Source organism: Archocentrus centrarchus, chromosome 11 (assembly GCF_007364275.1).
Source record: "Archocentrus centrarchus isolate MPI-CPG fArcCen1 chromosome 11, fArcCen1, whole genome shotgun sequence".
Classification (NCBI taxonomy): Eukaryota; Metazoa; Chordata; class Actinopteri; order Cichliformes; family Cichlidae; genus Archocentrus; species Archocentrus centrarchus.
This window is the reverse complement of record NC_044356.1, coordinates 33,461,490-33,489,064: the sequence shown is the minus strand read 5'-3', so window position 1 is coordinate 33,489,064 and position 27,575 is coordinate 33,461,490. Positions and strand designations below refer to the sequence as shown.

At 36.6% G+C, this 27,575-nt stretch overlaps 1 protein-coding gene across 1 annotated transcript in view; it reads right to left on the bottom strand.

Moving 5' to 3' along the window:
- LOC115788754 (regulating synaptic membrane exocytosis protein 2-like) overlaps nt 1–27,575 on the bottom strand; it is a 66,800-nt gene that overhangs the window by 31,232 nt on the left and 7,993 nt on the right. Inside the window, exons 6-12 of the mRNA XM_030741916.1 lie at nt 13,224–13,393; nt 11,016–11,196; nt 10,460–10,694; nt 10,112–10,381; nt 1,308–1,372; nt 1,034–1,153; nt 798–897 (exon numbers count right to left, since the gene is read on the bottom strand). Of these exons, the coding sequence (XP_030597776.1) occupies nt 798–897; nt 1,034–1,153; nt 1,308–1,372; nt 10,112–10,381; nt 10,460–10,694; nt 11,016–11,196; nt 13,224–13,393 (1,141 nt within the window). The remainder of the gene's footprint in view (nt 1–797; nt 898–1,033; nt 1,154–1,307; nt 1,373–10,111; nt 10,382–10,459; nt 10,695–11,015; nt 11,197–13,223; nt 13,394–27,575) is intronic.

Sequence of the window (27,575 nt, the reverse complement as noted above, 5' to 3'; positions counted from 1 at the left end):
ACATTACCCCAGTCCTGTCATCCCTTCACTGGCTCCCTGTCCGTTTTAGAATCGATTTTAAGATTTTATTGCTTACTTTTAAAGCCTTAAACGGACTGGCACCTTTGTATCTGTCTGAGCTGCTTCACTGTCACACCCCTGTAAGAGCTCTGAGGTCATCGAACCAGCTGCTCTTACAGAGGCCTAAAACTAGACTAAAACAGAGAGGTGATCGAGCTTTTGCAGCAGCAGCACCGAAGCTATGGAACGATCTACCTCTCCATATCCGCACAGCTCAGACGATACACACATTTAAATCTCTATTAAAAACACATTTCTTTTCCTTGGCATTTGGCTGCAGTGCTACCTCCTTTTAGATGATTGTTTTATGGTATTTTATGGTACTTGTTTTAAACGTTTTAATTTTTAATTTTCTTATGTTATTTATTGTTCTTAATGTTTTTATTTATTTATTTTTATTTTATTATTTTATTTATTTATTTATATATTTTTATTTTTATTTAGTATAGTCCTTGGGGTTACAGATCTTGTTACAGCACTTTGGTCAACGTCGTTGTTTTAAATGTGCTTTATAAATAAACTTGACTTGACTTGAAAAAATATGGTCTAATCCATCTAATTTTGAACTGTAATCTCTTCTGGTTGCTAGGAGACATATTTCAGCAACCTCTGACGCAGTGAACAAAGTAAGCCCTGCCATGACTCAATCACAGTAATCAATCATTAACTGTAATCAGTCACAGCCAATCAGACACCACTGTTATTCTATATCTGCCTCAATCAGTCAGTGTGTTTACCTGGTCTCAGGTGTCCCACAGTGTCAGCCAGACTACCTTTTTTCACCTTAGTGATGAAAGCACAGAGACGACCAGAGTCTGTCATTTTCCCCCCGACAACCTGCAAATACATGGACCGTGAGCGAGGCACCAAACTCTTCAAGAAAGGATGAGGATGAGGAGCAAGAAAAGAGGAAAAAGTAAAAAGAACAGAGCAGAAAAAGTAGAAGAAAGCAGAAGAAGCAGGAGGAGGTCACCTTGAGTCCCAGCAGTGCTCCTGTGTCCACAGGAACAGTTCCATCTTTCATCCTCTTGTTCAGCAGAATTCGACCAATCAGACGCTCTCCATCCTTGGACGGTTGCCATGTCACCGGCTGCTGATGATTCACAATGGGAAACATGGTTACTTAGCAAAAGCACCAAATAACAGCAGTTCACACCAGTGAAAGATAAAATACCATTAAGTTATTGATCAACATGGAGGGCAGGGTTTATTTGATCGTTTACTTGAGGGGTAGGGTTTAGACCTACCATAGACATGGGTGCAGGCTCGCCATGCCAGGAACCATGATCCCACCATTGACTGTCCATGTCTCCTAGTAACCAGAAGAGGTCACAGTTCAAGTCTTAAAAAACAACAACTTTGTTTTAACCTTTAATCTAAATCTGATTTGTGATTTTAAGTAAATCAGAGTCAGGATTAATAACATGACGCCTCAGGGTACAAATCCAGGTAGATCCACTTTATAGAAAGCTGCAGAGGAACATCTGAGGAATGTTCAACAGTTGACAGCAAGCGTATGTTTTTTTTCAAACCTTTATTTTATCAGGTAAAACGTTTGAGAACCAGTTCTCATTTACAAACATGACCTGGCATGTTGACTTCAACTTCCAGCCAGCCATTTTCTTGAGCTCTTATCCATTTCAGGGCCATGGGGAGTGGAGTCGACCCCAGCTGTCAATGGGTGAAAGGTGGACTACATGTTGGACAGGTTGCCAAAGAGACATTATCAAATCATTCATGCTCACATACACAACTATGGCTAATCTGGCAAATATGTTTTTGGAGTCCCTAGGGAGAACACACAAACTCCATACAAGAAGAACCAGATTTGAATCCAGAACCTTGCTGTTCTAACCACTGCACCACTGTGCTGTTGACTTTATTTTGGAAAACAGGATTTGCCACAGAAGATGCAATCATTCTCTCTGTTATGGTAACATTAACATGAGAATCGGAGAGTGATGTTATCAATCAGCTGCTCAATAAACTGAAAGTTGTTGGCAGCAATGAAGGAATATCAAGAGAAAGAAGATGAACAACTATTAACTTGCTGTTTCTCAGGAGAACCACATTTTACTAACATATATACATCAGCTCTCGGTTCTGGTGTACGCCAGGCTGAGAAGAACTGAGTCACAACATGAATGTGAAGCCCATCCCTCAAAATAACTAAAAAATGGAGTCATTAAAGCAGCAAATCTTTACAGTAAGCTTTTATGGTAACCAGAATGTCAGAGTAGCTCACCTGGCTCACCATCCATCACAATTCACAGGTTCTTGCCTGTAAAAAGGACAAATGTGACTTTGAACTAGCAAAAAAGCAGTCCTACATATTTAATACGTGCACTGAAAGACACAACCTGGTCAGAAATGACTCCAAGATTCCTCAGTGTTACTGGAGGCCAAGGTAATGCCATCCAGAGTAAGTATCTGGTTAGATGCTAAGTTTTGAAAATTTGTAGGACTGAGTATATTAACCTCAGATCTGCAGGAAAACGCAGGAAATTAGAGGTCATCCAGGCCTTTATGTCCTTAAAACATTCCTGTAGTTTAACTAATTGGTGTGTGTCATCTAGCTTCATGGATAAAGCTGTATATAATCTGCATAGCAATGAAAATGTATGCTATGCCTTTTAATAATACTGCCTAGAGGAGGCATGCATAGTGTAAATAGAATTGGTCCTAGCACAGAACCCTGTGGAACTACATAATTAACTTTAATGTGTAAAGAAGACTCCACATTTACGTGAACAAACTGTAGTCTATTACATAGATATGATTCAGATCACTGCAGCGCAGTACCTTTAATACCTACAGCATGCTCTAATCCACATATGTCAGACTCAAGGCCTGCGGGCCACATCCGGCCCGTGAGATGTTTTCATATATCTATTATGTAAATGGCGCTCCCACCACTTATACTACAAATCTCACAATGCAATGCAACAGCTGCCATACAGGCCAAGACCTGTGTGCTAACCCGTTTTCTGTGTTGCCAATGACAGTGATCAGTGGATAAAAGCATCGGTCAGCACTTTTTTTACAGCGACATTTAAGCTGCCTGACCCTCAGAAATGACCAGAGGAAAAGTGGAAAGCAGGGATTTTCCAAACAGGCTAGGCAAAGGACCTGATAGCTCACTTCGGAGGTAAACCCGTGTGTCTTTTTCCCTCGCCAGCGATGTGCGGCTTGGTGGGACAGATACGGGAGAAGATGGAGAGGGAGACCTGCACAGGTGAGCTGACAGTGCGTTACTGCGTCACACACCAGGAAACACTGCGCAGCAAAGTCCTGAAGACAGAATGCATCATAAGCACCGTAACACAGACACTGAACTTTATAAGAGGCAAAGGTTTAAATCGCCGGCAGTTTCAGTCTTTTCTGGAGGAAATAGCTTCTGAATTTGGTGACGTGCCTGATCACACAGGTGAGATGAGCTACCTGAGGAAATCTGTCATGTTCATGAAGAGTAAATTATAAGACCCAGCAGGGCTCCGGGATGAAAAGTGGCTGTGTGAGTCGGCTTTTCTCATGAAGCATCTTAATAAGTCCCTGCAGCTTCGGCTGCGCTTTTTGCTGAAAAACTGGACACGCTGCACAGTTTACGCAGCGTTTTCTGACTGAAATCTGAAATCTGAAAATCACATTACAGTTTTTACCTGAAAAATTAGCAAATTTTTATCAGTTTGAAATATATTCATTTTGCCTGTGTTATTTTTGAAGAAAAATATAATTTTATATATTATTTAATGTGTTGAGGAAAAAAGTTGCTGTATTCTGGCCATTCAAATTCATATGATTACTGATTAAAATAATTGTTTTTAATCCTGTTCGGCTCGCAACTCAGACTGTGTCTTCAATTTTGGCCCCTCCTGTGACTGAGTTTGACACTCCGGGTCTAATCTCTGTAATAAAATATTATGGTCAACAGTACTGAATACTGCACTGAGGTCTAGAAGGACAAGCACAGAGATGAGTCCACTGTCAGAGGCCATAAGAAGATAATTCACAACATTCACAAATCCTGTTTCTGTAAGCCATTCCCCTGCTGATGGGTTAATATATCCCTGAACTCAAAACACCGAAGCCCTAGTGAAACAGGCTCAGCAGCAGCTTCACTTTCACTGTGTCCTCAGAAAAAAAATATCTAGACAAAAAGCTGCTGTTGGCCTTCTATCACACCTCTGTAGAAAGTATATGGTACATAAGCCCCAAAGCTGAGAACAGGAAGGCAGCGCAGAGGGTTATCAACATCGCCCAAAAGATCATCGGCTACCCTCGGCCCTCCACGGAGGACATATCCAGAGGCTGCTGCCTTAAGAGAACCAGCCCAATCACAGGAGACCCCACACATCCAACCCATCACTCGTTTGACCCATTACCCTCTGGATGTGTTTCTGGCGTTTATATGCCACTCTGCATTTAATCACACATTTAATCATTAGTTATTATTAATCTCTTTGTCCCGTCTCCCTTCCTGTTAAAAGGGAGTTTTTCCTTTCCCTCTGTCACCAAGTGCTTTCTCATAGGAGTTGTTTTGATTGTTGAGTTTTCTCTGTATTATTGTAGGGCCTTTACCTCACAATACAAAACGCACTGAGGGGACTATTTGTGATTTTGCACTATATAAATAAAACTGAATTTAACAGCTTCTGCCTGTAAAACCTATTCCGGTTTTGGGGCTTGTCTCATTGTTGCCCCTCTAGTGCGCCTGTTATCTGCTATTTAACTGATCAAATCAATATCCCAGACGTTTAACTGACTTGATGCTCTACTCTGATTAAAAAATGTTCCTTCAATTGCTCTGAGCAGTGTATTTAAGATGTAAGCATTAAATAATGGTAGAACTTCTTTGAGCAGTCTTGTATTAGTGGGATCTAATAGGCATGTTGATGGTTTGGAGGCAGTAACTACTGAAGATAACACAGAAAGATCAATCAGAGAGAAAGAATCTAAATATCAGCTGTACTGAAAGTAGCTGTACGTAAGGATATGTCTGTGAGATGGTTCTGAATAACCTTTTCACTAATGGTTACATTTATTTTGTGAAGAACTTCATCAAGTCATGTCCTAGCTTTATGGAGGGCTTTTTTTTTTATAGAGCAACAAACTTTTTTTCCAGGTTAAATGAAGATCTTCTAGTTTATGGTAGCGCCTGTGTAACGGCTGCATGACCGCAGACACCTGTCTTGGATGGGCGTTCTGGAACGTACTTTTCGTTGTATACTTGTGTACAATGATAATAAAGTTGAATCTAATCTAATCTAATTTAGAGAGACACCATATCCTCTCCAGCTTACGGGTGATCTGCTTTAAGGTGCACATTTGTGAATTAGGGAGTCAAGCACTTCAGATTTGAGGCTTTCCTTTTCAGAGGAGCCACAGTATGCAAAGTCATAAGCATTGAGGATGTAACACTCTTAATGAGTTACTCAACCTCTGTGGGAGTAGAGTTTGGGTAGCTGCTCTGCACTGTGTTAGTAAATGGCACTGAAGATAACAGTAGAGGAATTATATCCTTAAACTTAGTTACAGCAGTTCCAGAAAGCCTTCTACTGTATTGTAAATTTAAAGGTTAATGAGGAATGATCAGACAGAAGAATATCTAATTTATCTGTTCCTGAGGCTGGTCTGAACCTTCTCGATTTGCTCTGCAATTCTTCTTTATGTTACACTTGGATAATAAGACATTTTTCACCTGGAGAGTCTTCTTCACTTTGCTGGATGCTGCTTGTGATGAAGAACAGGATCCTGAGATCATTCCCCTCTGTTGTCTCCTCTGGATGTTCAGATTGTTTTATGTTTTTTGTTTCTCTGAATGGACCAAACTGTTGTACCTTTTCTAATGTTCACCCTTTTTCTCTGACCTTTGGCGTTTTCTGGGTAGCCCATTTCTTTCAGAACACTTTTCACTGCAGTTTCAGACAGCTTCAAATGCAAATGAAACACTGGAAACAAAGGAATAACCTACAGCTCTTCATAAAACACCAGTTACATTTGAGCCATTGAAAATAGGTCTATGGATAAAAATGGCTGAAATTCCGCAACTGATGAAATGTTGATGAAAATTTTTTTGTTCAGACATGATTAAATTAAACCTCAAAGTCTGGACTTGCATTGAGTCTTCATTGTTTCATGTCACATGTATTTTGGCGCAGTATTCAGACAAAACATAAAAACTTACGGTTTCATTTACCCGCTGCAGGTCACACAGGGACATCTTACAACATTCCCAAATTATATCGTTATTGTGCAACACCTGCAGTTTTTTTCCTGAAGACACCCGACAAACCTCCAACCAGTCAGAACAGGACAAGTCCAATAACACCACATCATTGAAACATGTTTATCACAAACAAAATGTTAAAACACATTAAAGTGGTCTGAATCCATCAGCTCATCCAGTCAAACAGCTTTTAAATGCTGCACTTACAGGTCTGTTTGGCCGTCATAAAGGACAAGAAGGAGGCTTCAGGTGAGCAAGAGGAGGATGAGGAAGAAGTAAACCTGCAGTCTCTGTCTCCTCCTTATTGGGTCTTTGTGTGCAGTTTGCACCGAGCTCTGCCTGCAGGTTGCAGTTCATGCCGGTTAGTAATGAGATTACTGGAGTCCAAACGCCAAGTGCATATTTATGCCTTCAGTGTTAGCTTCTTAGCATTGTTAGAATCTACAGTTAGTTTGGTGTGGTTGGTTGGATAGCAAAACCTGAAGTTGATGGAGGTGCCTGGGTTTGGAGCAACAATGCAGCATTAACTCCACCCCCTTTCTCACACCTTTCCACCAGACCAGAGAAGTGGAAAAAGATCACCAAAAAAATCCAATCCAAAAATTTGGCAGCCGATCACCAGAAGTCCAGCTCAGCAAGGAGACACAGCCTGCTTAAGCATCCCTCTGCACAAGGGGGTTCCACGGCACACGTGGGGAGGTTGATCTATGGTGGCGTCGTCTCCTACAATATGAGTTTCTATTCTTGTGTCTCTGCAGTGATTCTTGATAATCCACACTCTCCTCTTTTAATCCAATTAAAGTACAGCAGGGACGGTGATTCGGGCACCCAGCAGCACCAGCACAGCAGCCTCTGGTGTCCGTGCTCTAATCTCGATCAGACGATCTGATGAGTTCTCCAGGATCTTTCAGGTTTGGTCCCATCAGGTTTGGTGGAAGTTGTGCTAGTTCTTGTTTTGGTCTGGGTGTTCTCAGAGTGACAGTTGCAGAGACTCTGAGCTGCTCAGTTGACTCAAGATTTAATGGGAGGAGCCAAAAGTCCTCTGAGCCAATCAGAGCATATGATCTCTGACCAGGTGATTTGTGGCCCAATGACACAAAGGCAACAGATTAACTTGTCTGATTTACTGCAACTCTTCCAGCCTTAGTAACAGAGCAACAGAGCTCCTTGTAGAATCTCCTCAGAACCAGAACACAAGACTAATCCTAAAAAATATCAACGTGGCACCAATGTGAAGAGCAAAGTAAAACTACAGCAAAAACCACAAAGAATTCTTCAGAGCTACAGAAATTGTTTTACTGTCAACCCTCAGAGGTTCTCAGAAGAACCCTCTGATGTCAGGTAGAGGTAGTGCAGGTGAATTTGGTTGGAGGTAAAGGTAGATTCAGCTGTAAGGAGATTATCACACTGAGCTAATTACAGCCAGAGAGAGAGAGCAAACATAGAGTCATGGCCTCGCTCTCTCTTGCAACTCACAGCCTGAAAACCTCATATCACACTGGACGTGACATGTTCCTGCAGCACAGGTCACGTTACTACATCAGGCAATATGAAGCTCAAATACTGTGTCTGTCCACTAGGAGGCAGAAGAGCCCTCAAAGAGGTCCACATCTGTGTTGTAAAGAAATTTTATTTCCACACAAATGTTTATTTATTTACAAAGATTAAATAACCTGATGATTTGTATTACTTTTATTCTGAAAAGACCTTGAAGCGCCGCCTTTGCTTCACTTTGGATTTTTTTTCCCTTGTGCTTACATGTTTTTTGCAGTTTTAAAGCAGTGATTTACATGTTATTAAACTAGTTGTTTAGCTACTAACTTTACAGCAGCGAATTATTCAACTACCTTCATATTTATCATGATTTAAGTAACTGAAATAACACACAGTGAATTGTACCACCCAGTTTCCAGAAAAGTTAGGACTCTGTAAATATAAGTAAAAACAGAATCCAGTGATCTGAAAATCATTTAAAGCTCATACACGACTGACATATCAATGTAGATTCCGTGGACCCAGGACCTTCTTGCTGTGAGGCAACAGTGCTAACCAGTGAGGACTGAGGAGAACAACTGCTGCAGTGTAAAGCCAAATGTTTCTGTTCTTGTTGAAAATCTCAGCTGTTTCTTTGTGGTGTGTCTAGTTTCATGAAGCTCTGGACTGTATTCAGGTCAGCTTAGGAGCTGGAGTCTTTCTGTGGAGTCATGCTGCTGGGATACAAGCACAGTGTGGTTTGTTCATTGTCTGCTGGAATAAGAAAGAGCTTCCATGAAACCCACGTTTTCTGGGTGGCAGCAGATGTTGTTCCTACATTTGGAGATATGGTTCAAGCATTAATGGGGCCTTCACACATGTCAAGTTACCCCTGCCACTGATGGTATGCCCCACATACAGCTTCTGTTCAGACCACAAAACAGTTTTCCATGTTAAATGAGCATTTTAAATGAAGGTGGAGATGCTTTTGGAGCTTGTTTCTCTGTTCTTTGCGTGGTAGAGTTTGAACTTCATGTGTGGATGCAGTCCAGCCCAGCAAACATTCTGATGTCGGGTGAAAGTATTTTTGTGATGGCTATTCTTGGTTGAAAATATATGCAAAGTAAACGTTATGCAGACATCAGCTGGATGTGCTCTTGAATGTTATCTTGATGTCAGGTTGGACTTTTTTAGATTTTTCTTTAAAATTAAAGGAACTAAATATTTGCCAGTGAGAGAGGACTGAGAAATATTTGGGGGGGGAAAATGCCTCAAGGACAACTAAACCTGTTGATCCCTGACTTTGAAGCCCATTTAATATCTTACCAAGATAACTGACCATAAATCACTCATGTCTGATCTACAATTACTAAAGTGAATAATTATAGATTCAAAACTATGATTGTTTCTACCGACAATATGCAGATGATACTTTGATTTATCCATTTAGCCCTTTGCTCTGATTCGCAGGTTATTTCAGGGAAATCCTCTGTTCTGATTCAATGCTTTTAGCATGTAGCCATCTAGCCTCATGCAGCTAACTGTTAATATGTAGCCACCTAGATTTTATTTGGGTTTTGCAGTCACATGACCACTAAACATGTAACATTAACTTGTCTGCCATTTTGAATGTGGGATGCTGTAGAGTTAAATGAAAAAGACTCACACAGGTCTATGAACAACCACTGATCTCCAGAGGTGGCAAAAATAGAGACATTCTATACTTTAGTAGAAGTACAGATAATTGTGTTAAATATTCTTCTAAAAGTTGAAGTACTGATTCAACTGCTTTACTCAAGTAAAACTGAAAAAGTACAGGCTCTGAAATGTACTCAAAGTAAGAAAGTAAAAGTAGCTCTTTGAGGACGTTTCTTCCAGCTATTTTTGCGCAAAGCTAAATGAAACCTTATGCTATATTAATGTAATAATAAAACAATATTATTACATGAGAATACAAACTTTATTTCAATCTAAATTCTAATTCTAATGAATGCGCTGAGCTTGAACATTGTTATATAGATCATGAGTGGAAAAAAAAATTATGTTTTTAAAAGCTCTATTTGCTGTTACCTGTATTACAGATGGATGACTCTGCCTTCCCTAAACAGAAAAATTAGTATAATCAGGGGTTACAGTGGGATTCATCAGGTGGAGGAACCCCAAGATCGGTTGTAGGGGCTCAGTGTAGGAAAAAGAATCACAACTCAGCTGCTGCTGTTCTGAGGTTTACTGCTCTTTGTGGATTTATACAACTGAATTCACCATATCACATCCAATGTGGTGGACAACTCTCAAGGAATGTGCGCACTGAGTGACAGTGTTGGCCGAGTGATTTAGCATATAGCCACTTACTGTCAGGCTCGTCAGCGCTGGTGTATTCAGGTGTGGTAACAAGATCCTCCTCTGAGCTGCTGAAGCTACCAATCACATGCATCTTCCCTACACGCCGTCCCCTCTGTGCTGCACTCTCACTGCCCGGCATCCTCTTTAGGGCAGAGCTTGGGTCCAGTAGTTGTTGTGATAATGGGCTGCAGCGGGAATATGTTGGGCTGATGTGATTGGCTGCACGGTCCACAGAGTATGACCTCTGACCTCCAGATTCAACCAATCCCTGACGGAGTGCTGAGAGGGAAACGAATCAAACCGAACACCACCTGATAATATAATAAGGTGTGAGCACATGGGTGGCCATGTTCTTACCCGAACGCCTCATGGTCAGGTGGTCGGGTTCTGCGGTTGCTAGGGAGACGTCACTGTGGCGGCGCTGGTGGCGGACCCTGCCGACCTGAGCTAACATCCTCATGGTCTCCTCGCTTGGCTGCGGTTTTACTGGGTAACGGGCAAGGTTTGGGTCACTACGGTACCGAGCCTGAAATTCCACCTCCTGCTGCCGCAGCAGCTCGCGCTCATCCTGAACCTGGTCTAGAGGGTAATCCTGACCAGAGGGACGAGGAAGGGGACCATCATCATTATCAGTTTTGCTGGTGCCCCCTGAAGGCTGCAATGTTTATTACAGCTCAACAGCCATTATTATCACTTTATAACACAAGTCAGTCATAAATAAGCTCTAATTAAATCATTAATGAAAATATAAAACAAATAAAAATTGAAAAACGTATTTAATGTATTATTTAACTTGTGTTTTAAACAGTTTTTTGTTGCATTTTATTTTTATGTTATTAAAAAAATAAAGTACTAAACTGTATTTACAAGAAACACAAGTAAATAAATGAATTCCACCTGTCATCAAACTCACCTGTGAGTGCCAGCGACCTCGTCCATCTCTTATTGGTTTCCTGCGGGCCTGTAGCTCCTCCTCCCTGTTACCACGGCAGCGGTGTGGGGATCGAGCACGGTGGTCCACGGCAAGGTCCGAGGGTGAACGAGACATTCTGCTCCCCCCACCATTGTAATATGATCCAGAGGAGCTCTGCCTCCTGTCAGTCACAGAGAGTGGTCCAATGAGAGAGGAGTAGGAGGAGTCTGTCAGCCAGCTGACACAAATGGTAACCAGGTTCTACACAGAACCAGAGCCTGAAGAACCCAATAAGTCTGTGGAGATCTATCATTATTATTATTAGCAGTAGCACTATGAGTAGTTTATGAAGTTCTTCATGTTCAGACCTCCTTTTTAATCAGCCTGTTTCACAGCTTTTTTTTTAAACCAGCTGTCAACTTTTAAAAAAAACTGTTAATAGTAATAAGAAATACATAATTTAAGAACTTTGACTCATGCTCTGTGTTTATCACCATAAACTGACCTCTGTGAGTCTGTGAGTTAAATCCTGATCCATCAGAACCAAAACCACCAGCAGACATACAGCCAACATCAAAACATTGAAACACAACAGACTCAACATTTACAAGCATCAAAATATCAAAGCACTGGTTAAACTGATTAATGGTGAAAGTGAAGCTGATTTATGATCAAAAAAAGTTTGAATCAGTACTCAAAGCTTTAACTATGTGCATAGGGAACGTAAAGAAACTCAGATGTGTACTCACATGCAGTCAGTCTGAGTGCAATTGTACACACATATTTTAAATAAAGGTTTTCTAGCCGTCGGAGGTTTGAAGCTTCATGTCCACCGACACATTGACACACTCAGCAGGTTTATGACTGACATGGAGCACACCGGAAGCTCCTCCCACTCCCTGACTCCACCTACACAGGAAATGACATCACTGCTGCTAGCCTGCAGCCTGTATTTAGCAGCAGCAGTAATCCTCTGCAAGATGCAGGATGATTAATCTGTTAATCTGATTACAGGGTGTGTGTGTATGTGTGTTTAGGAGGGATGTGGGGTCCTCTCTAATTAACAACAAACTAATTAAATGTTTAGAGTTTAAGTGGACTGGTTCTTATATAGTGCTTTTCTACTTTACTTGAGCACTCAAAGTATAAGTTTGATGAGCAGCCTGCAGACACAGCTGAGGGTTAAATGATCTGGGAAGCAGCTGATTGAACTGTGTTTTTGTTTACTGAAGATAAATAATATAAATTAAAGCTGCAAGCAGCAATGAGAGGGCCTTTGTACCTTGGTGCACTTTGAGGTGTGCCGCGGTCGAGACGGGCTATGGTTTGTGCGTGCTCAAGGTGAGAAGTGTCACACAGTCACGTGGATGTTTGAGCCTGGGAGGCTGCTCAGGTGTGCCATTTAGCTACTGAATGCCTCATATGCCCACTATGTGGCGATGGTGAATGCCCACTAATTACATGTCATGCTGCTGTATAGAATATGTGGACCCACCACTGGAAATTTCACGCTCATGGGATCATGATTATCAACATACTGCTGATTTCCTGTTGCCACTAGATAGCGCTATGAGTGTGATCTTATATTAACATATAGATGTCTCTATACATAGACTCTCATCAAGCATGTGAAGTTTGGGACAGCTTTGACCATCTATGCTTCAGATATACAGTGTCATGTCCTGTGGCGAATGATGGAAATCTGGCGTTCTGACACAAACATGCCCTTTGATGAAAACTGAAAAGCTTCACAATTTAGCACCACCAAAGTCTTTAGATTCAACTCACCAAAGATCATGTTGAGGTGATAAAATCTGGAAGAACTGTTTGTGGTAAATGGCAAAAAATGCTGCCAAAATCTCTTTAAAATCAAAATGGCTGACTTCCTGTTGGGTGTAGGGCATCGCTCCAAGTGGATTTTTTATGTGTCCTGACAACTTACATATTTGTAAATTTCATATATTTAAGTGGAACACAGTGGTGGGGCTCATCTTTTACAATTTATAGGTGGTGTTATAATGCCATTTTGGAATGCCCGAACCAATAAAATAAGTAAATCTTCATCAGATCTGATGCATATGAAAAATTTCATGTTTTTGAGCATGGTTAGTACTTCACAAAGGCAATTCCTTTGCCTGAATAATAATAAATGGAGTTGATACAATAGGGCCTTTTCACTTTTAGTCCTTGGACCCTAATAATACTCACCACTCTGTGGCACCGTTGCTCAGGGGTCCTGTGGCACCCAGTGGCCCTTGTCTTGGCGGGTGAGGAGCCCCGTGAGAGCTGTGGTTGATGGACAGCGTTTCAGGACAAAAGTCCCCCAGCCGAGTGAGAAACTCCTGCTGCTTCCTGCACACGTTACACACCCACATCACCTGGAACGCACACACACACACACACACACACACACACACACACACACACACACACACACACACACACACACACACACAGTTTGTTTATTACAAACACATGTAAGAGACTGCTGTTGCCTGATAGGCTGGTTTCCCTTCAGATGAGATTGTTGGGATGTTTCACAGATCATGTGGCGCCCCCTGGTGTCCTAACATAACAACCACAGACATAAAGCTTCACACCTCTTCTTTTGATGTGAAAAAGCTGCTGGATTTCCTGGACTGTCAGCTTTGAGACTGAAAGGATGGGGTATTCCCTTTTCAATGAATCACAGAAACCTGATTCGCAAAGTTTGTGGCACACAGTTTACTGCAAATTGCACTAAAGAAGCACATCTTACGCATGATGTTGTGATAGTTGCTAGTAGGAATGTTTATTTATTTTGAATGAGAGCAGGAGAATGAGTCACTAATTATCACTTTGGGTGGATGTCTCAAAGCTGTAGGCACAGCGCTTACACTTTGACTCTAAAACTTTTCACTCAGTCCTCACATTGAGTTTTGAGAGCCAAGGCCCTGCTCCTCAGTAATACTGGCATCTTATTGAAACAGAGCAGAAACTGACTGAACTAAGTTTTCTTTTTCTCAGCAGTGAGTGACCTTTTCTCTTTTAAATCTGTAATGAACCAAAATGAAAAAAGGTAAAAGTAACTGTGTCCATTAGATTAATGTCTGAATGTGAAAAATACGTGAATTGCTGACAAAAAAAAAACAAAAAAAATCACAGATGGATGCAATAATGCACATGGCAGTCACAGTTCCCTCATTAACACAGGGACGGCTCGTGATCAGACCGTAAATAATGTCAGTTGTTTCACACAGATTTCAGTTTGTAAGAATGCAGCGCTCCTCCGGATAAACCCTGCTCTGTTTAATTCTCAGAACCCTTTGCACAGTCCCCAGCGATTACTATCAGAAGAGTTATCCCTTAAATCAAAAACATATTGATTCTCCTTCAGCCTCCTCTTATTGAGCTGCACTGCTTCGCTGTTTTCAGAGGGAAACACATGCATGAAACTTGAGCTTAATGATTTTGGTTCGTAGTCCTTCCACTCTCTCCCTCAGCTCCTTCCTCAGGTCTGCTGGTTTTGGAGCTGCTAATTTGCGCTGCTCTTGGCAGAATGCTGGTTACTAAATACAGAAGTGAACTGACTGGGTCTTTGCATATAAATTATACACTGTTAACAGATCACCCTGTGCTTGCAGCTTCACAATAATTTGCCCCACTTAAAAAAAATCTGTTCCATAGCCTATAAAATTAAATACATCTTATTTTATTATATTTACCTGCTGTTTAATCATCCAGTCTAACTCCTTTCTTGTTCAGGATTTTATGACTGAAATAAAACTCCTTCATCCATCACTTATCCCAGCTGACCCAAAGTAAAAAGGATTCATGATAATCCTTAAAGCTGCAAAACGACAACATACCTTACTACCCGAATTATACAGAACCTTGAATGCACTTTGATCAGTTAACCCTTTTATATCCTTATAATGTTTAAAGGCCGCTTGGAGTTATTTTGTTGTTTTAGCTGTAAAAGTGTCATAACATCTGCTGGGAGTCTGTGCTTGTGTCCTTTTTTTCAGAACTACTACTTCTTTCAAGATCTGGTAGTTGTTTTTCTTTAGTGCATGCTATAAGTGTGTAAGAAGGGATTAAAAACAGAAAAATAAAAAAACAAAATTGAAATTTCATAGGTTTTTAATTGAATAAAACACTAAGAATGTGCACAGATAAAAAAATTTGAATATTAAATTTGAACTCTGAAATATGAAACACTGAAAAACAGCAAGTATGTACAATCTGGCCCTATAGTTAATTTTTTAGAGCTCTCTTTTTCTAATGATGCCCAGGCGTTTTTGGCCCCTGGTGTAACTCCAAAAAACAGTTCCTCTGAAGCTGTAAGCAGAGGCCTACACTGCACTGTTGACACTTCCAAGGAGTGCTTCTCTTGCAGACAGTGCACTGCTTCCTTCCCATGCTTCCCATGCACACTGAGAATTCTAAGCTCAAAGCCAGTATTCAAAGATCATATTCAGAATTGTGAGAACAATGTCTTAATTCTAGCAGTGCGCTGAGAATTCTAATATCAAAGCTAGTATTAAAGAAAGATCAAATTAAGAATTGTCACAACAAAGGAATAATTCTACCAACACATTGAGAATTCTAAGCTTCTAAGAATTCTAAGAATTCTAAGAATTGTCACAACAAAGGAAGAATTCTACCAACACATTAAGAATTCTAAGCTTCTAAGAATTCTAAGAATTGTCACAACAAAGGAAGAATTCTACCAACACATTGAGAATTCTAAGCTTCTAAGAATTCTAAGAATTGTCACAACAAAGGAAGAATTCTACCAACACATTGAGAATTCTAAGCTTCTAAGAATTCTAAGAATTGTCACAACAAAGGAAGAATTCTACCAACACATTGAGAATTCTAAGCTTCTAAGAATTCTAAGAATTGTCACAACAAAGGAAGAATTCTACCAACACATTAAGAATTCTAAGCTTCTAAGAATTCTAAGAATTGTCACAACAAAGGAAGAATTCTACCAACACATTGAGAATTCTAAGCTTCTAAGAATTCTAAGAATTGTCACAACAAATGAAGAATTCTACCAACACATTAAGAATTCTAAGCTTCTAAGAATTCTAAGAATTCTAAGAATTGTCACAACAAAGGAAGAATTCTACCAACACATTAAGAATTCTAAGCTTCTAAGAATTCTAAGAATTGTCACAACAGAGGAATAATTCTACCAACACATTGAGAATTCTAAGCTTCTAAGAATTCTAAGAATTGTCACAACAGAGGAATAATTCTACCAACACATTGAGAATTCTAAGCTTCTAAGAATTCTAAGAATTGTCACAACAAAGGAAGAATTCTACCAACACATTAAGAATTCTAAGCTTCTAAGAATTCTAAGAATTGTCACAACAAAGGAAGAATTCTACCAACACATTGAGAATTCTAAGCTCAAAGCCAGTATTCAAAGATCATATTCAGAATTATGAGAACAATGTCTTAATTCTAGCAGCGCACTGAGAATTCTAATATCAAAGCTAGTATTAAAGAAAGATCAAATTAAGAATTGTCACAACAAAGGAAGAATTCTACCAACACATTGAGAATTCTAAGCGTCTAAGAATTCTAAGAATTGTCACAACAAAGGAAGAATTCTACCAACACATTGAGAATTCTAAGCTTCTAAGAATTCTAAGAATTGTCAGAAAAAAGGAAGAATTCTACCAAGACATTGAGAATTCTAAGCGTCTAAGAATTCTAAGAATTGTCACAACAAAGGAAGAATTCTACCAACACACTGAGAATTCTAAGCTCAAAGCCAGTATTCAAAGATCATATTCAGAATTGTGAGAACAATGTCTTAATTCTAGCAGTGCGCTGAGAATTCTAATATCAAAGCTAGTATTAAAGAAAGATCAAATTAAGAATTGTCACAACAAAGGAAGAATTCTACCAACACATTGAGAATTCTAAGCTTCTAAGAATTCTAAGAATTCTAAGAATTGTCACAACAAAGGAAGAATTCTACCAACACATTAAGAATTCTAAGCTTCTAAGAATTCTAAGAATTGTCACAACAAAGGAAGAATTCTACCAACACATTAAGAATTCTAAGCTTCTAAGAATTCTAAGAATTGTCACAACAAAGGAAGAATTCTACCAACACATTGAGAATTCTAAGCTTCTAAGAATTCTAAGAATTGTCACAACAAAGGAAGAATTCTACCAACACATTGAGAATTCTAAGCTTCTAAGAATTCTAAGAATTGTCACAACAAAGGAAGAATTCTACCAACACATTGAGAATTCTAAGCTCAAAGCCAGTATTCAAAGATCATATTCAGAATTATGAGAACAATGTCTTAATTCTAGCAGCGCACTGAGAATTCTAATATCAAAGCTAGTATTAAAGAAAGATCAAATTAAGAATTGTCACAACAAAGGAAGAATTCTACCAACACATTGAGAATTCTAAGCGTCTAAGAATTCTAAGAATTGTCACAACAAAGGAAGAATTCTACCAACACACTGAGAATTCTAAGCTCAAAGCCAGTATTCAAAGATCATATTCAGAATTGTGAGAACAATGTCTTAATTCTAGCAGTGCGCTGAGAATTCTAATATCAAAGCTAGTATTAAAGAAAGATCAAATTAAGAATTGTCACAACAAAGGAAGAATTCTACCAACACATTGAGAATTCTAAGCTTCTAAGAATTCTAAGAATTCTAAGAATTGTCACAACAAAGGAAGAATTCTACCAACACATTAAGAATTATAAGCTTCTAAGAATTCTAAGAATTGTCACAACAAAGGAAGAATTCTACCAACACATTGAGAATTCTAAGCTTCTAAGAATTCTAAGAATTGTCACAACAAAGGAAGAATTCTACCAACACATTAAGAATTCTAAGCTTCTAAGAATTCTAAGAATTGTCACAACAAAGAAAGAATTCTACCAACACATTAAGAATTCTAAGCTTCTAAGAATTATAAGAATTGTCACAACAAAGGAAGAATTCTACCAACACATTGAGAATTCTAAGCTTCTAAGAATTCTTAGAATTGTCACAACAAAGGAAGAATTCTACCAACACATTGAGAATTCTAAGCTTCTAAGAATTCTAAGAATTGTCACAACAGAGGAAGAATTCTACCAACACATTGAGAATTCTAAGCTTCTAAGAATTCTAAGAATTGTCACAACAAAGAAAAAATTCTACCAACACATTAAGAATTCTAAGCTTCTAAGAATTCTAAGAATTCTAAGAATTGTCACAACAAAGGAAGAATTCTACCAACACATTAAGAATTCTAAGCTTCTAAGAATTCTGAGAATTGTCACAACAAAGGAAGAATTCTACCAACACATTAAGAATTCTAAGCTTCTAAGAATTCTAAGAATTGTCACAACAAAGGAAGAATTCTACCAACACATTGAGAATTCTAAGCTTCTAAGAATTCTAAGAATTCTCACAACAAAGGAAGAATTCTACCAACACACTGAGAATTCTAAGCTCAAAGCCAGTATTCAAAGATTATATTCAGAATTGTGAGAACAATGTCTTAATTCTAGCAGCGCACTGAGAATTCTAATATCAAAGCTAGTATTAAAGAAAGATCAAATTAAGAATTGTCAGAACAAAGGAAGAATTCTACCAACACATTAAGAATTCTAAGCTTCTAAGAATTCTAAGAATTCTAAGAATTGTCACAACAAAGTAAGAATTCTACCAACACATTGAGAATTCTAAGCTTCTAAGAATTCTAAGAATTGTCACAACAAAGGAAGAATTCTACCAACACATTGAGAATTCTAAGCTTCTAAGAATTCTAAGAATTGTCACAACAAAGGAAGAATTCTACCAACACATTAAGAATTCTAAGCTTCTAATAATTCTAAGAATTCTAAGAATTGTCACAACAAAGGAAGAATTCTACCAACACATTAAGAATTCTAAGCTTCTAAGAATTCTAAGAATTCTAAGAATTTTCACAACAAAGGAAGAATTCTACCAACACATTGAGAATTCTAAGCTTCTAAGAATTCTAAGAATTGTCACAACAAAGGAAGAATTCTACCAACACATTAAGAATTCTAAGCTTCTAAGAATTCTAAGAATTCTAAGAATTGTCACAACAAAGGAAGAATTCTACCAACACATTTAGAATTCTAAGCTTCTAAGAATTCTAAGAATTGTCACAACACAGGAATAATTCTACCAACACATTGAGAATTCTAAGCTTCTAAGAATTCTAAGAATTGTCACAACAGAGGAATAATTCTACCAACACATTGAGAATTCTAAGCTTCTAAGAATTCTAAGAATTGTCACAACAAAGGAAGAATTCTACCAACACATTAAGAATTCTAAGCTTCTAAGAATTCTAAGAATTGTCACAACAAAGGAAGAATTCTACCAACACATTAAGAAATCTAAGCTTCTAAGAATTCTAAGAATTGTCACAACAAAGGAAGAATTCTACCAACACATTGAGAATTCTAAGCTTCTAAGAATTCTAAGAATTGTCACAACAAAGGAAGAATTCTACCAACACATTGAGAATTCTAAGCTCAAAGCCAGTATTCAAAGATCATATTCAGAATTATGAGAACAATGTCTTAATTCTAGCAGCGCACTGAGAATTCTAATATCAAAGCTAGTATTAAAGAAAGATCAAATTAAGAATTCTACCAACACATTGAGAATTCTAAGCGTCTAAGAATTCTAAGAATTGTCACAACAAAGGAAGAATTCTACCAACACATTGAGAATTCTAAGCTTCTAAGAATTCTAAGAATTGTCACAACAAAGGAAGAATTCTACCAACACATTGAGAATTCTAAGCTCAAAGCCAGTATTCAAAGATTATATTCAGAATTGTGAGAACAATGTCTTAATTCTAGCAGCGCACTGAGAATTCTAATATCAAAGCTAGTATTAAAGAAAGATCAAATTAAGAATTGTCACAACAAAGGAAGAATTCTACCAACACATTGAGAATTCTAAGCTTCTAAGAATTCTAAGAATTCTAAGAATTGTCACAACAAAGGAAGAATTCTACCAACACATTAAGAATTCTAAGCTTCTAAGAATTCTAAGAATTGTCACAACAAAGGAAGAATTCTACCAACACATTAAGAATTCTAAGCTTCTAAGAATTCTAAGAATTGTCACAACAAAGGAAGAATTCTACCAACACATTGAGAATTCTAAGCTTCTAAGAATTCTAAGAATTGTCACAACAAAGGAAGAATTCTACCAACACATTAAGAATTCTAAGCTTCTAAGAATTCTAAGAATTGTCACAACAAAGGAAGAATTCTACCAACACATTAAGAATTCTAATCTTCTAAGAATTCTAAGAATTGTCACAACAAAGGAAGAATTCTACCAACACATTAAGAATTCTAAGCTTCTAAGAATTCTAAGAATTGTCACAACAAAGGAAGAATTCTACCAACACATTGAGAATTCTAAGCTTCTAAGAATTCTAAGAATTGTCACAACAAAGGAAGAATTCTACCAACACACTGAGAATTCTAAGCTCAAAGCCAGTATTCAAAGACTATATTCAGAATTGTGAGAACAATGTCTTAATTCTAGCAGCGCACTGAGAATTCTAATATCAAAGCTAGTATTAAAGAAAGATCAAATTAAGAATTGTCAGAACAAAGGAAGAATTCTACCAACACATTAAGAATTCTAAGATTCTAAGAATTCTAAGAATTCTAAGAATTGTCACAACAAAGTAAGAATTCTACCAACACATTGAGAATTCTAAGCTTCTAAGAATTCTAAGAATTGTCACAACAAAGGAAGAATTCTACCAACACATTGAGAATTCTAAGCTTCTAAGAATTCTAAGAATTGTCACAACAAAGGAAGAATTCTACCAACACATTGAGAATTCTAAGCTTCTAAGAATTCTAAGAATTCTAAGAATTGTCACAACAAAGGAAGAATTCTACCAACACATGAAGAATTCTAAGCTTCTAAGAATTCTAAGAATTGTCACAACAAAGGAATAATTCTACCAACACATTGAGAATTCTAAGCTTCTAAGAATTCTAAGAATTGTCACAACAAAGGAAGAATTCTACCAACACATTAAGAATTCTAAGCTTCTAAGAATTCTAAGAATTCTAAGAATTGTCACAACAAAGGAAGAATTCTACCAACACATTAAGAATTCTAAGCTTCTAAGAATTCTAAGAATTCTAAGAATTGTCACAACAAAGGAAGAATTCTACCAACACATTAAGAATTCTAAGCTTCTAAGAATTCTAAGAATTCTAAGAATTGTCACAACAAAGGAAGAATTCTACCAACACATTGAGAATTCTAAGCTTCTAAGAATTCTAAGAATTGTCACAACAAAGGAAGAATTCTACCAACACATTAAGAATTCTAAGCTTCTAAGAATTCTAAGAATTCTAAGAATTGTCACAACAAAGGAAGAATTCTACCAACACATTAAGAATTATAAGCTTCTAAGAATTCTAAGAATTGTCACAACAGAGGAATAATTCTACCAACACATTGAGAATTCTAAGCTTCTAAGAATTCTAAGAATTGTCACAACAGAGGAATAATTCTACCAACACATTGAGAATTCTAAGCTTCTAAGAATTCTAAGAATTGTCACAACAGAGGAAGAATTCTACAAACACATTAAGAATTCTAAGCTTCTAAGAATTCTAAGAATTGTCACAACAAAGGAAGAATTCTACCAACACATTAAGAATTCTAAGCTTCTAAGAATTCTAAGAATTGTCACAACAAAGGAAGAATTCTACCAACACATTGAGAATTCTAAGCTTCTAAGAATTCTAAGAATTGTCACAACAAAGGAAGAATTCTACCAACACATTGAGAATTCTAAGCTCAAAGCCAGTATTCAAAGATCATATTCAGAATTATGAGAACAATGTCTTAATTCTAGCAGCGCACTGAGAATTCTAATATCAAAGCTAGTATTAAAGAAAGATCAAATTAAGAATTCTACCAACACATTGAGAATTCTAAGCGTCTAAGAATTCTAAGAATTGTCACAACAAAGGAAGAATTCTACCAACACATTGAGAATTCTAAGCTTCTAAGAATTCTAAGAATTGTCAGAAAAAAGGAAGAATTCTACCAACACATTGAGAATTCTAAGCTTCTAAGAATTCTAAGAATTGTCACAACAAAGGAAGAATTCTACCAACACATTGAGAATTCTAAGCTTCTAAGAATTCTAAGAATTGTCAGAAAAAAGGAAGAATTCTACCAACACATTGAGAATTCTAAGCGTCTAAGAATTCTAAGAATTGTCACAACAAAGGAAGAATTCTACCAACACATTAAGAATTCTAAGCTTCTAAGAATTCTAAGAATTGTCACAACAAAGGAAGAATTCTACCAACACATTGAGAATTCTAAGCTCAAAGCCAGTATTCAAAGATTATATTCAGAATTGTGAGAACAATGTCTTAATTCTAGCAGCGCACTGAGAATTCTAATATCAAAGCTAGTATTAAAGAAAGATCAAATTAAGAATTGTCACAACAAAGGAAGAATTCTACCAACACATTGAGAATTCTAAGCTTCTAAGAATTCTAAGAATTCTAAGAATTGTCACAACAAAGGAAGAATTCTACCAACACATTAAGAATTCTAAGCTTCTAAGAATTCTAAGAATTGTCACAACAAAGGAAGAATTCTACCAACACATTAAGAATTCTAAGCTTCTAAGAATTCTAAGAATTGTCACAACAAAGGAAGAATTCTACCAACACATTGAGAATTCTAAGCTTCTAAGAATTCTAAGAATTGTCACAACAAAGGAAGAATTCTACCAACACATTAAGAATTCTAAGCTTCTAAGAATTCTAAGAATTGTCACAACAAAGGAAGAATTCTACCAACACATTAAGAATTCTAAGCTTCTAAGAATTCTAAGAATTGTCACAACAAAGGAAGAATTCTACCAACACATTAAGAATTCTAAGCTTCTAAGAATTCTAATAATTGTCAAAACACATGAAGAATTCTACCAACACATTGAGAATTATAAGCTTCTAAGAATTCTAAGAATTGTCACAACAAAGGAAGAATTCTACCAACACACTGAGAATTCTAAGCTCAAAGCCAGTATTCAAAGATCATATTCAGAATTGTGAGAACAATGTCTTAATTCTAGCAGCGCACTGAGAATTCTAATATCAAAGCTAGTATTAAAGAAAGATCAAATTAAGAATTGTCAGAACAAAGGAAGAATTCTACCAACACATTAAGAATTCTAAGCTTCTAAGAATTCTAAGAATTCTAAGAATTGTCACAACAAAGTAAGAATTCTACCAACACATTGAGAATTCTAAGCTTCTAAGAATTCTAATAATTGTCACAACAAAGGAAGAATTCTACCAACACATTGAGAATTCTAAGCTTCTAAGAATTCTAAGAATTGTCACAACAAAGGAAGAATTCTACCAACACATTGAGAATTCTAAGCTTCTAAGAATTCTAAGAATTCTAAGAATTGTCACAACAAAGGAAGAATTCTACCAACACATGAAGAATTCTAAGCTTCTAAGAATTCTAAGAATTGTCACAACAAAGGAAGAATTCTACCAACACATTGAGAATTCTAAGCTTCTAAGAATTCTAAGAATTGTCACAACAAAGGAAGAATTCTACCAACACATTAAGAATTCTAAGCTTCTAAGAATTCTAAGAATTCTAAGAATTGTCACAACAAAGGAAGAATTCTACCAACACATTAAGAATTCTAAGCTTCTAAGAATTCTAAGAATTCTAAGAATTGTCACAACAAAGGAAGAATTCTACCAACACATTAAGAATTCTAAGCTTCTAAGAATTCTAAGAATTCTAAGAATTGTCACAACAAAGGAAGAATTCTACCAACACATTGAGAATTCTAAGCTTCTAAGAATTCTAAGAATTGTCACAACAAAGGAAGAATTCTACCAACACATTAAGAATTCTAAGCTTCTAAGAATTCTAAGAATTCTAAGAATTGTCACAACAAAGGAAGAATTCTACCAACACATTAAGAATTCTAAGCTTCTAAGAATTCTAAGAATTGTCACAACAGAGGAATAATTCTACCAACACATTGAGAATTCTAAGCTTCTAAGAATTCTAAGAATTGTCACAACAAAGGAATAATTCTACCAACACATTGAGAATTCTAAGATTCTAAGAATTCTAAGAATTGTCACAACAAAGGAAGAATTCTACCAACACATTTAGAATTCTAAGCTTCTAAGAATTCTAAGAATTGTCACAACAAAGGAAGAATTCTACCAACACATTAAGAATTCTAAGCTTCTAAGAATTCTAAGAATTGTCACAACAAAGGAAGAATTCTACCAACACATTGAGAATTCTAAGCTTCTAAGAATTCTAAGAATTGTCACAACAAAGGAAGAATTCTACCAACACATTGAGAATTCTAAGCTCAAAGCCAGTATTCAAAGATCATATTCAGAATTATGAGAACAATGTCTTAATTCTAGCAGCGCACTGAGAATTCTAATATCAAAGCTAGTATTAAAGAAAGATCAAATTAAGAATTCTACCAACACATTGAGAATTCTAAGCTTCTAAGAATTCTAAGAATTGTCAGAACAAAGGAAGAATTCTACCAACACATTGAGAATTCTAAGCTTCTAAGAATTCTAAGAATTGTCAGAAAAAAGGAAGAATTCTACCAACACATTGAGAATTCTAAGCGTCTAAGAATTCTAAGAATTGTCACAACAAAGGAAGAATTCTACCAACACATTGAGAATTCTAAGCTTCTAAGAATTCTAAGAATTGTCACAACAAAGGAAGAATTCTACCAACACATTGAGAATTCTAAGCTCAAAGCCAGTATTCAAAGATTATATTCAGAATTGTGAGAACAATGTCTTAATTCTAGCAGCGCACTGAGAATTCTAATATCAAAGCTAGTATTAAAGAAAGATCAAATTAAGAATTGTCACAACAAAGGAAGAATTCTACCAACACATTGAGAATTCTAAGCTTCTAAGAATTCTAAGAATTGTCACAACAAAGGAAGAATTCTACCAACACATTAAGAATTCTAAGCTTCTAAGAATTCTAAGAATTGTCACAACAAAGGAAGAATTCTACCAACACATTAAGAATTCTAAGCTTCTAAGAATTCTAAGAATTGTCACAACAAAGGAAGAATTCTACCAACACATTGAGAATTCTAAGCTTCTAAGAATTCTAAGAATTGTCACAACAAAGGAAGAATTCTACCAACACATTAAGAATTCTAAGCTTCTAAGAATTCTAAGAATTGTCACAACAAAGGAAGAATTCTACCAACACATTAAGAATTCTAAGCTTCTAAGAATTCTAAGAATTGTCACAACAAAGGAAGAATTCTACCAACACATTGAGAATTCTAAGCTTCTAAGAATTCTAAGAATTGTCACAACAAAGGAAGAATTCTACCAACACATTGAGAATTCTAAGCTTCTAAGAATTCTAAGAATTGTCACAACAAAGGAAGAATTCTACCAACACACTGAGAATTCTAAGCTCAAAGCCAGTATTCAAAGACTATATTCAGAATTGTGAGAACAATGTCTTAATTCTAGCAGCGCACTGAGAATTCTAATATCAAAGCTAGTATTAAAGAAAGATCAAATTAAGAATTGTCAGAACAAAGGAAGAATTCTACCAACACATTAAGAATTCTAAGCTTCTAAGAATTCTAAGAATTCTAAGAATTGTCACAACAAAGTAAGAATTCTACCAACACATTGAGAATTCTAAGCTTCTAAGAATTCTAAGAATTGTCACAACAAAGGAAGAATTCTACCAACACATTGAGAATTCTAAGCTTCTAAGAATTCTAAGAATTGTCACAACAAAGGAATAATTCTACCAACACATTAAGAATTCTAAGCTTCTAAGAATTCTAAGAATTCTAAGAATTGTCACAACAAAGGAAGAATTCTACCAACACATGAAGAATTCTAAGCTTCTAAGAATTCTAAGAATTGTCACAACAAAGGAAGAATTCTACCAACACATTGAGAATTCTAAGCTTCTAAGAATTCTAAGAATTGTCACAACAGAGGAAGAATTCTACCAACACATTGAGAATTCTAAGCTTCTAAGAATTATAAGAATTGTCACAACAAAGGAAGAATTCTACCAACACATTAAGAATTCTAAGCTTCTAAGAATTCTAAGAATTCTAAGAATTGTCACAACAAAGGAAGAATTCTACCAACACATTAAGAATTATAAGCTTCTAAGAATTCTAAGAATTGTCACAACAAAGGAAGAATTCTACCAACACATTGAGAATTCTAAGCTCAAAGCCAGTATTCAAAGATCATATTCAGAATTATGAGAACAATGTCTTAATTCTAGCAGCGCACTGAGAATTCTAATATCAAAGCTAGTATTAAAGAAAGATCAAATTAAGAATTCTACCAACACATTGAGAATTCTAAGCGTCTAAGAATTCTAAGAATTCACAACAAAGGAAGAATTCTACCAACACATTGAGAATTCTAAGCTTCTAAGAATTCTAAGAATTCTAAGAATTGTCACAACAAAGTAAGAATTCTACCAACACATTGAGAATTCTAAGCTTCTAAGAATTCTAAGAATTGTCACAACAAAGGAAGAATTCTACCAACACATTGAGAATTCTAAGCTTCTAAGAATTCTAAGAATTGTCACAACAAAGGAAGAATTCTACCAACACATTAAGAATTCTAAGCTTCTAAGAATTCTAAGAATTCTAATAATTGTCACAACAAAGGAAGAATTCTACCAACACATGAAGAATTCTAAGCTTCTAAGAATTCTAAGAATTGTCACAACAAAGGAAGAATTCTACCAACACATTGAGAATTCTAAGCTTCTAAGAATTCTAAGAATTGTCACAACAGAGGAAGAATTCTACCAACACATTGAGAATTCTAAGCTTCTAAGAATTCTAAGAATTGTCACAACAAAGGAAGAATTCTACCAACACATTAAGAATTCTAAGCTTCTAAGAATTCTAAGAATTCTAAGAATTGTCACAACAAAGGAAGAATTCTACCAACACATTAAGAATTATAAGCTTCTAAGAATTCTAAGAATTGTCACAACAAAGGAAGAATTCTACCAACACATTGAGAATTCTAAGCTCAAAGCCAGTATTCAAAGATCATATTCAGAATTATGAGAACAATGTCTTAATTCTAGCAGCGCACTGAGAATTCTAATATCAAAGCTAGTATTAAAGAAAGATCAAATTAAGAATTCTACCAACACATTGAGAATTCTAAGCGTCTAAGAATTCTAAGAATTCACAACAAAGGAAGAATTCTACCAACACATTGAGAATTCTAAGCTTCTAAGAATTCTAAGAATTGTCAGAAAAAAGGAAGAATTCTACCAACACATTGAGAATTCTAAGCGTCTAAGAATTCTAAGAATTGTCACAACAAAGGAAGAATTCTACCAACACATTGAGAATTCTAAGCTTCTAAGAATTCTAAGAATTGTCACAACAAAGGAAGAATTCTACCAACACATTGAGAATTCTAAGCTCAAAGCCAGTATTCAAAGATTATATTC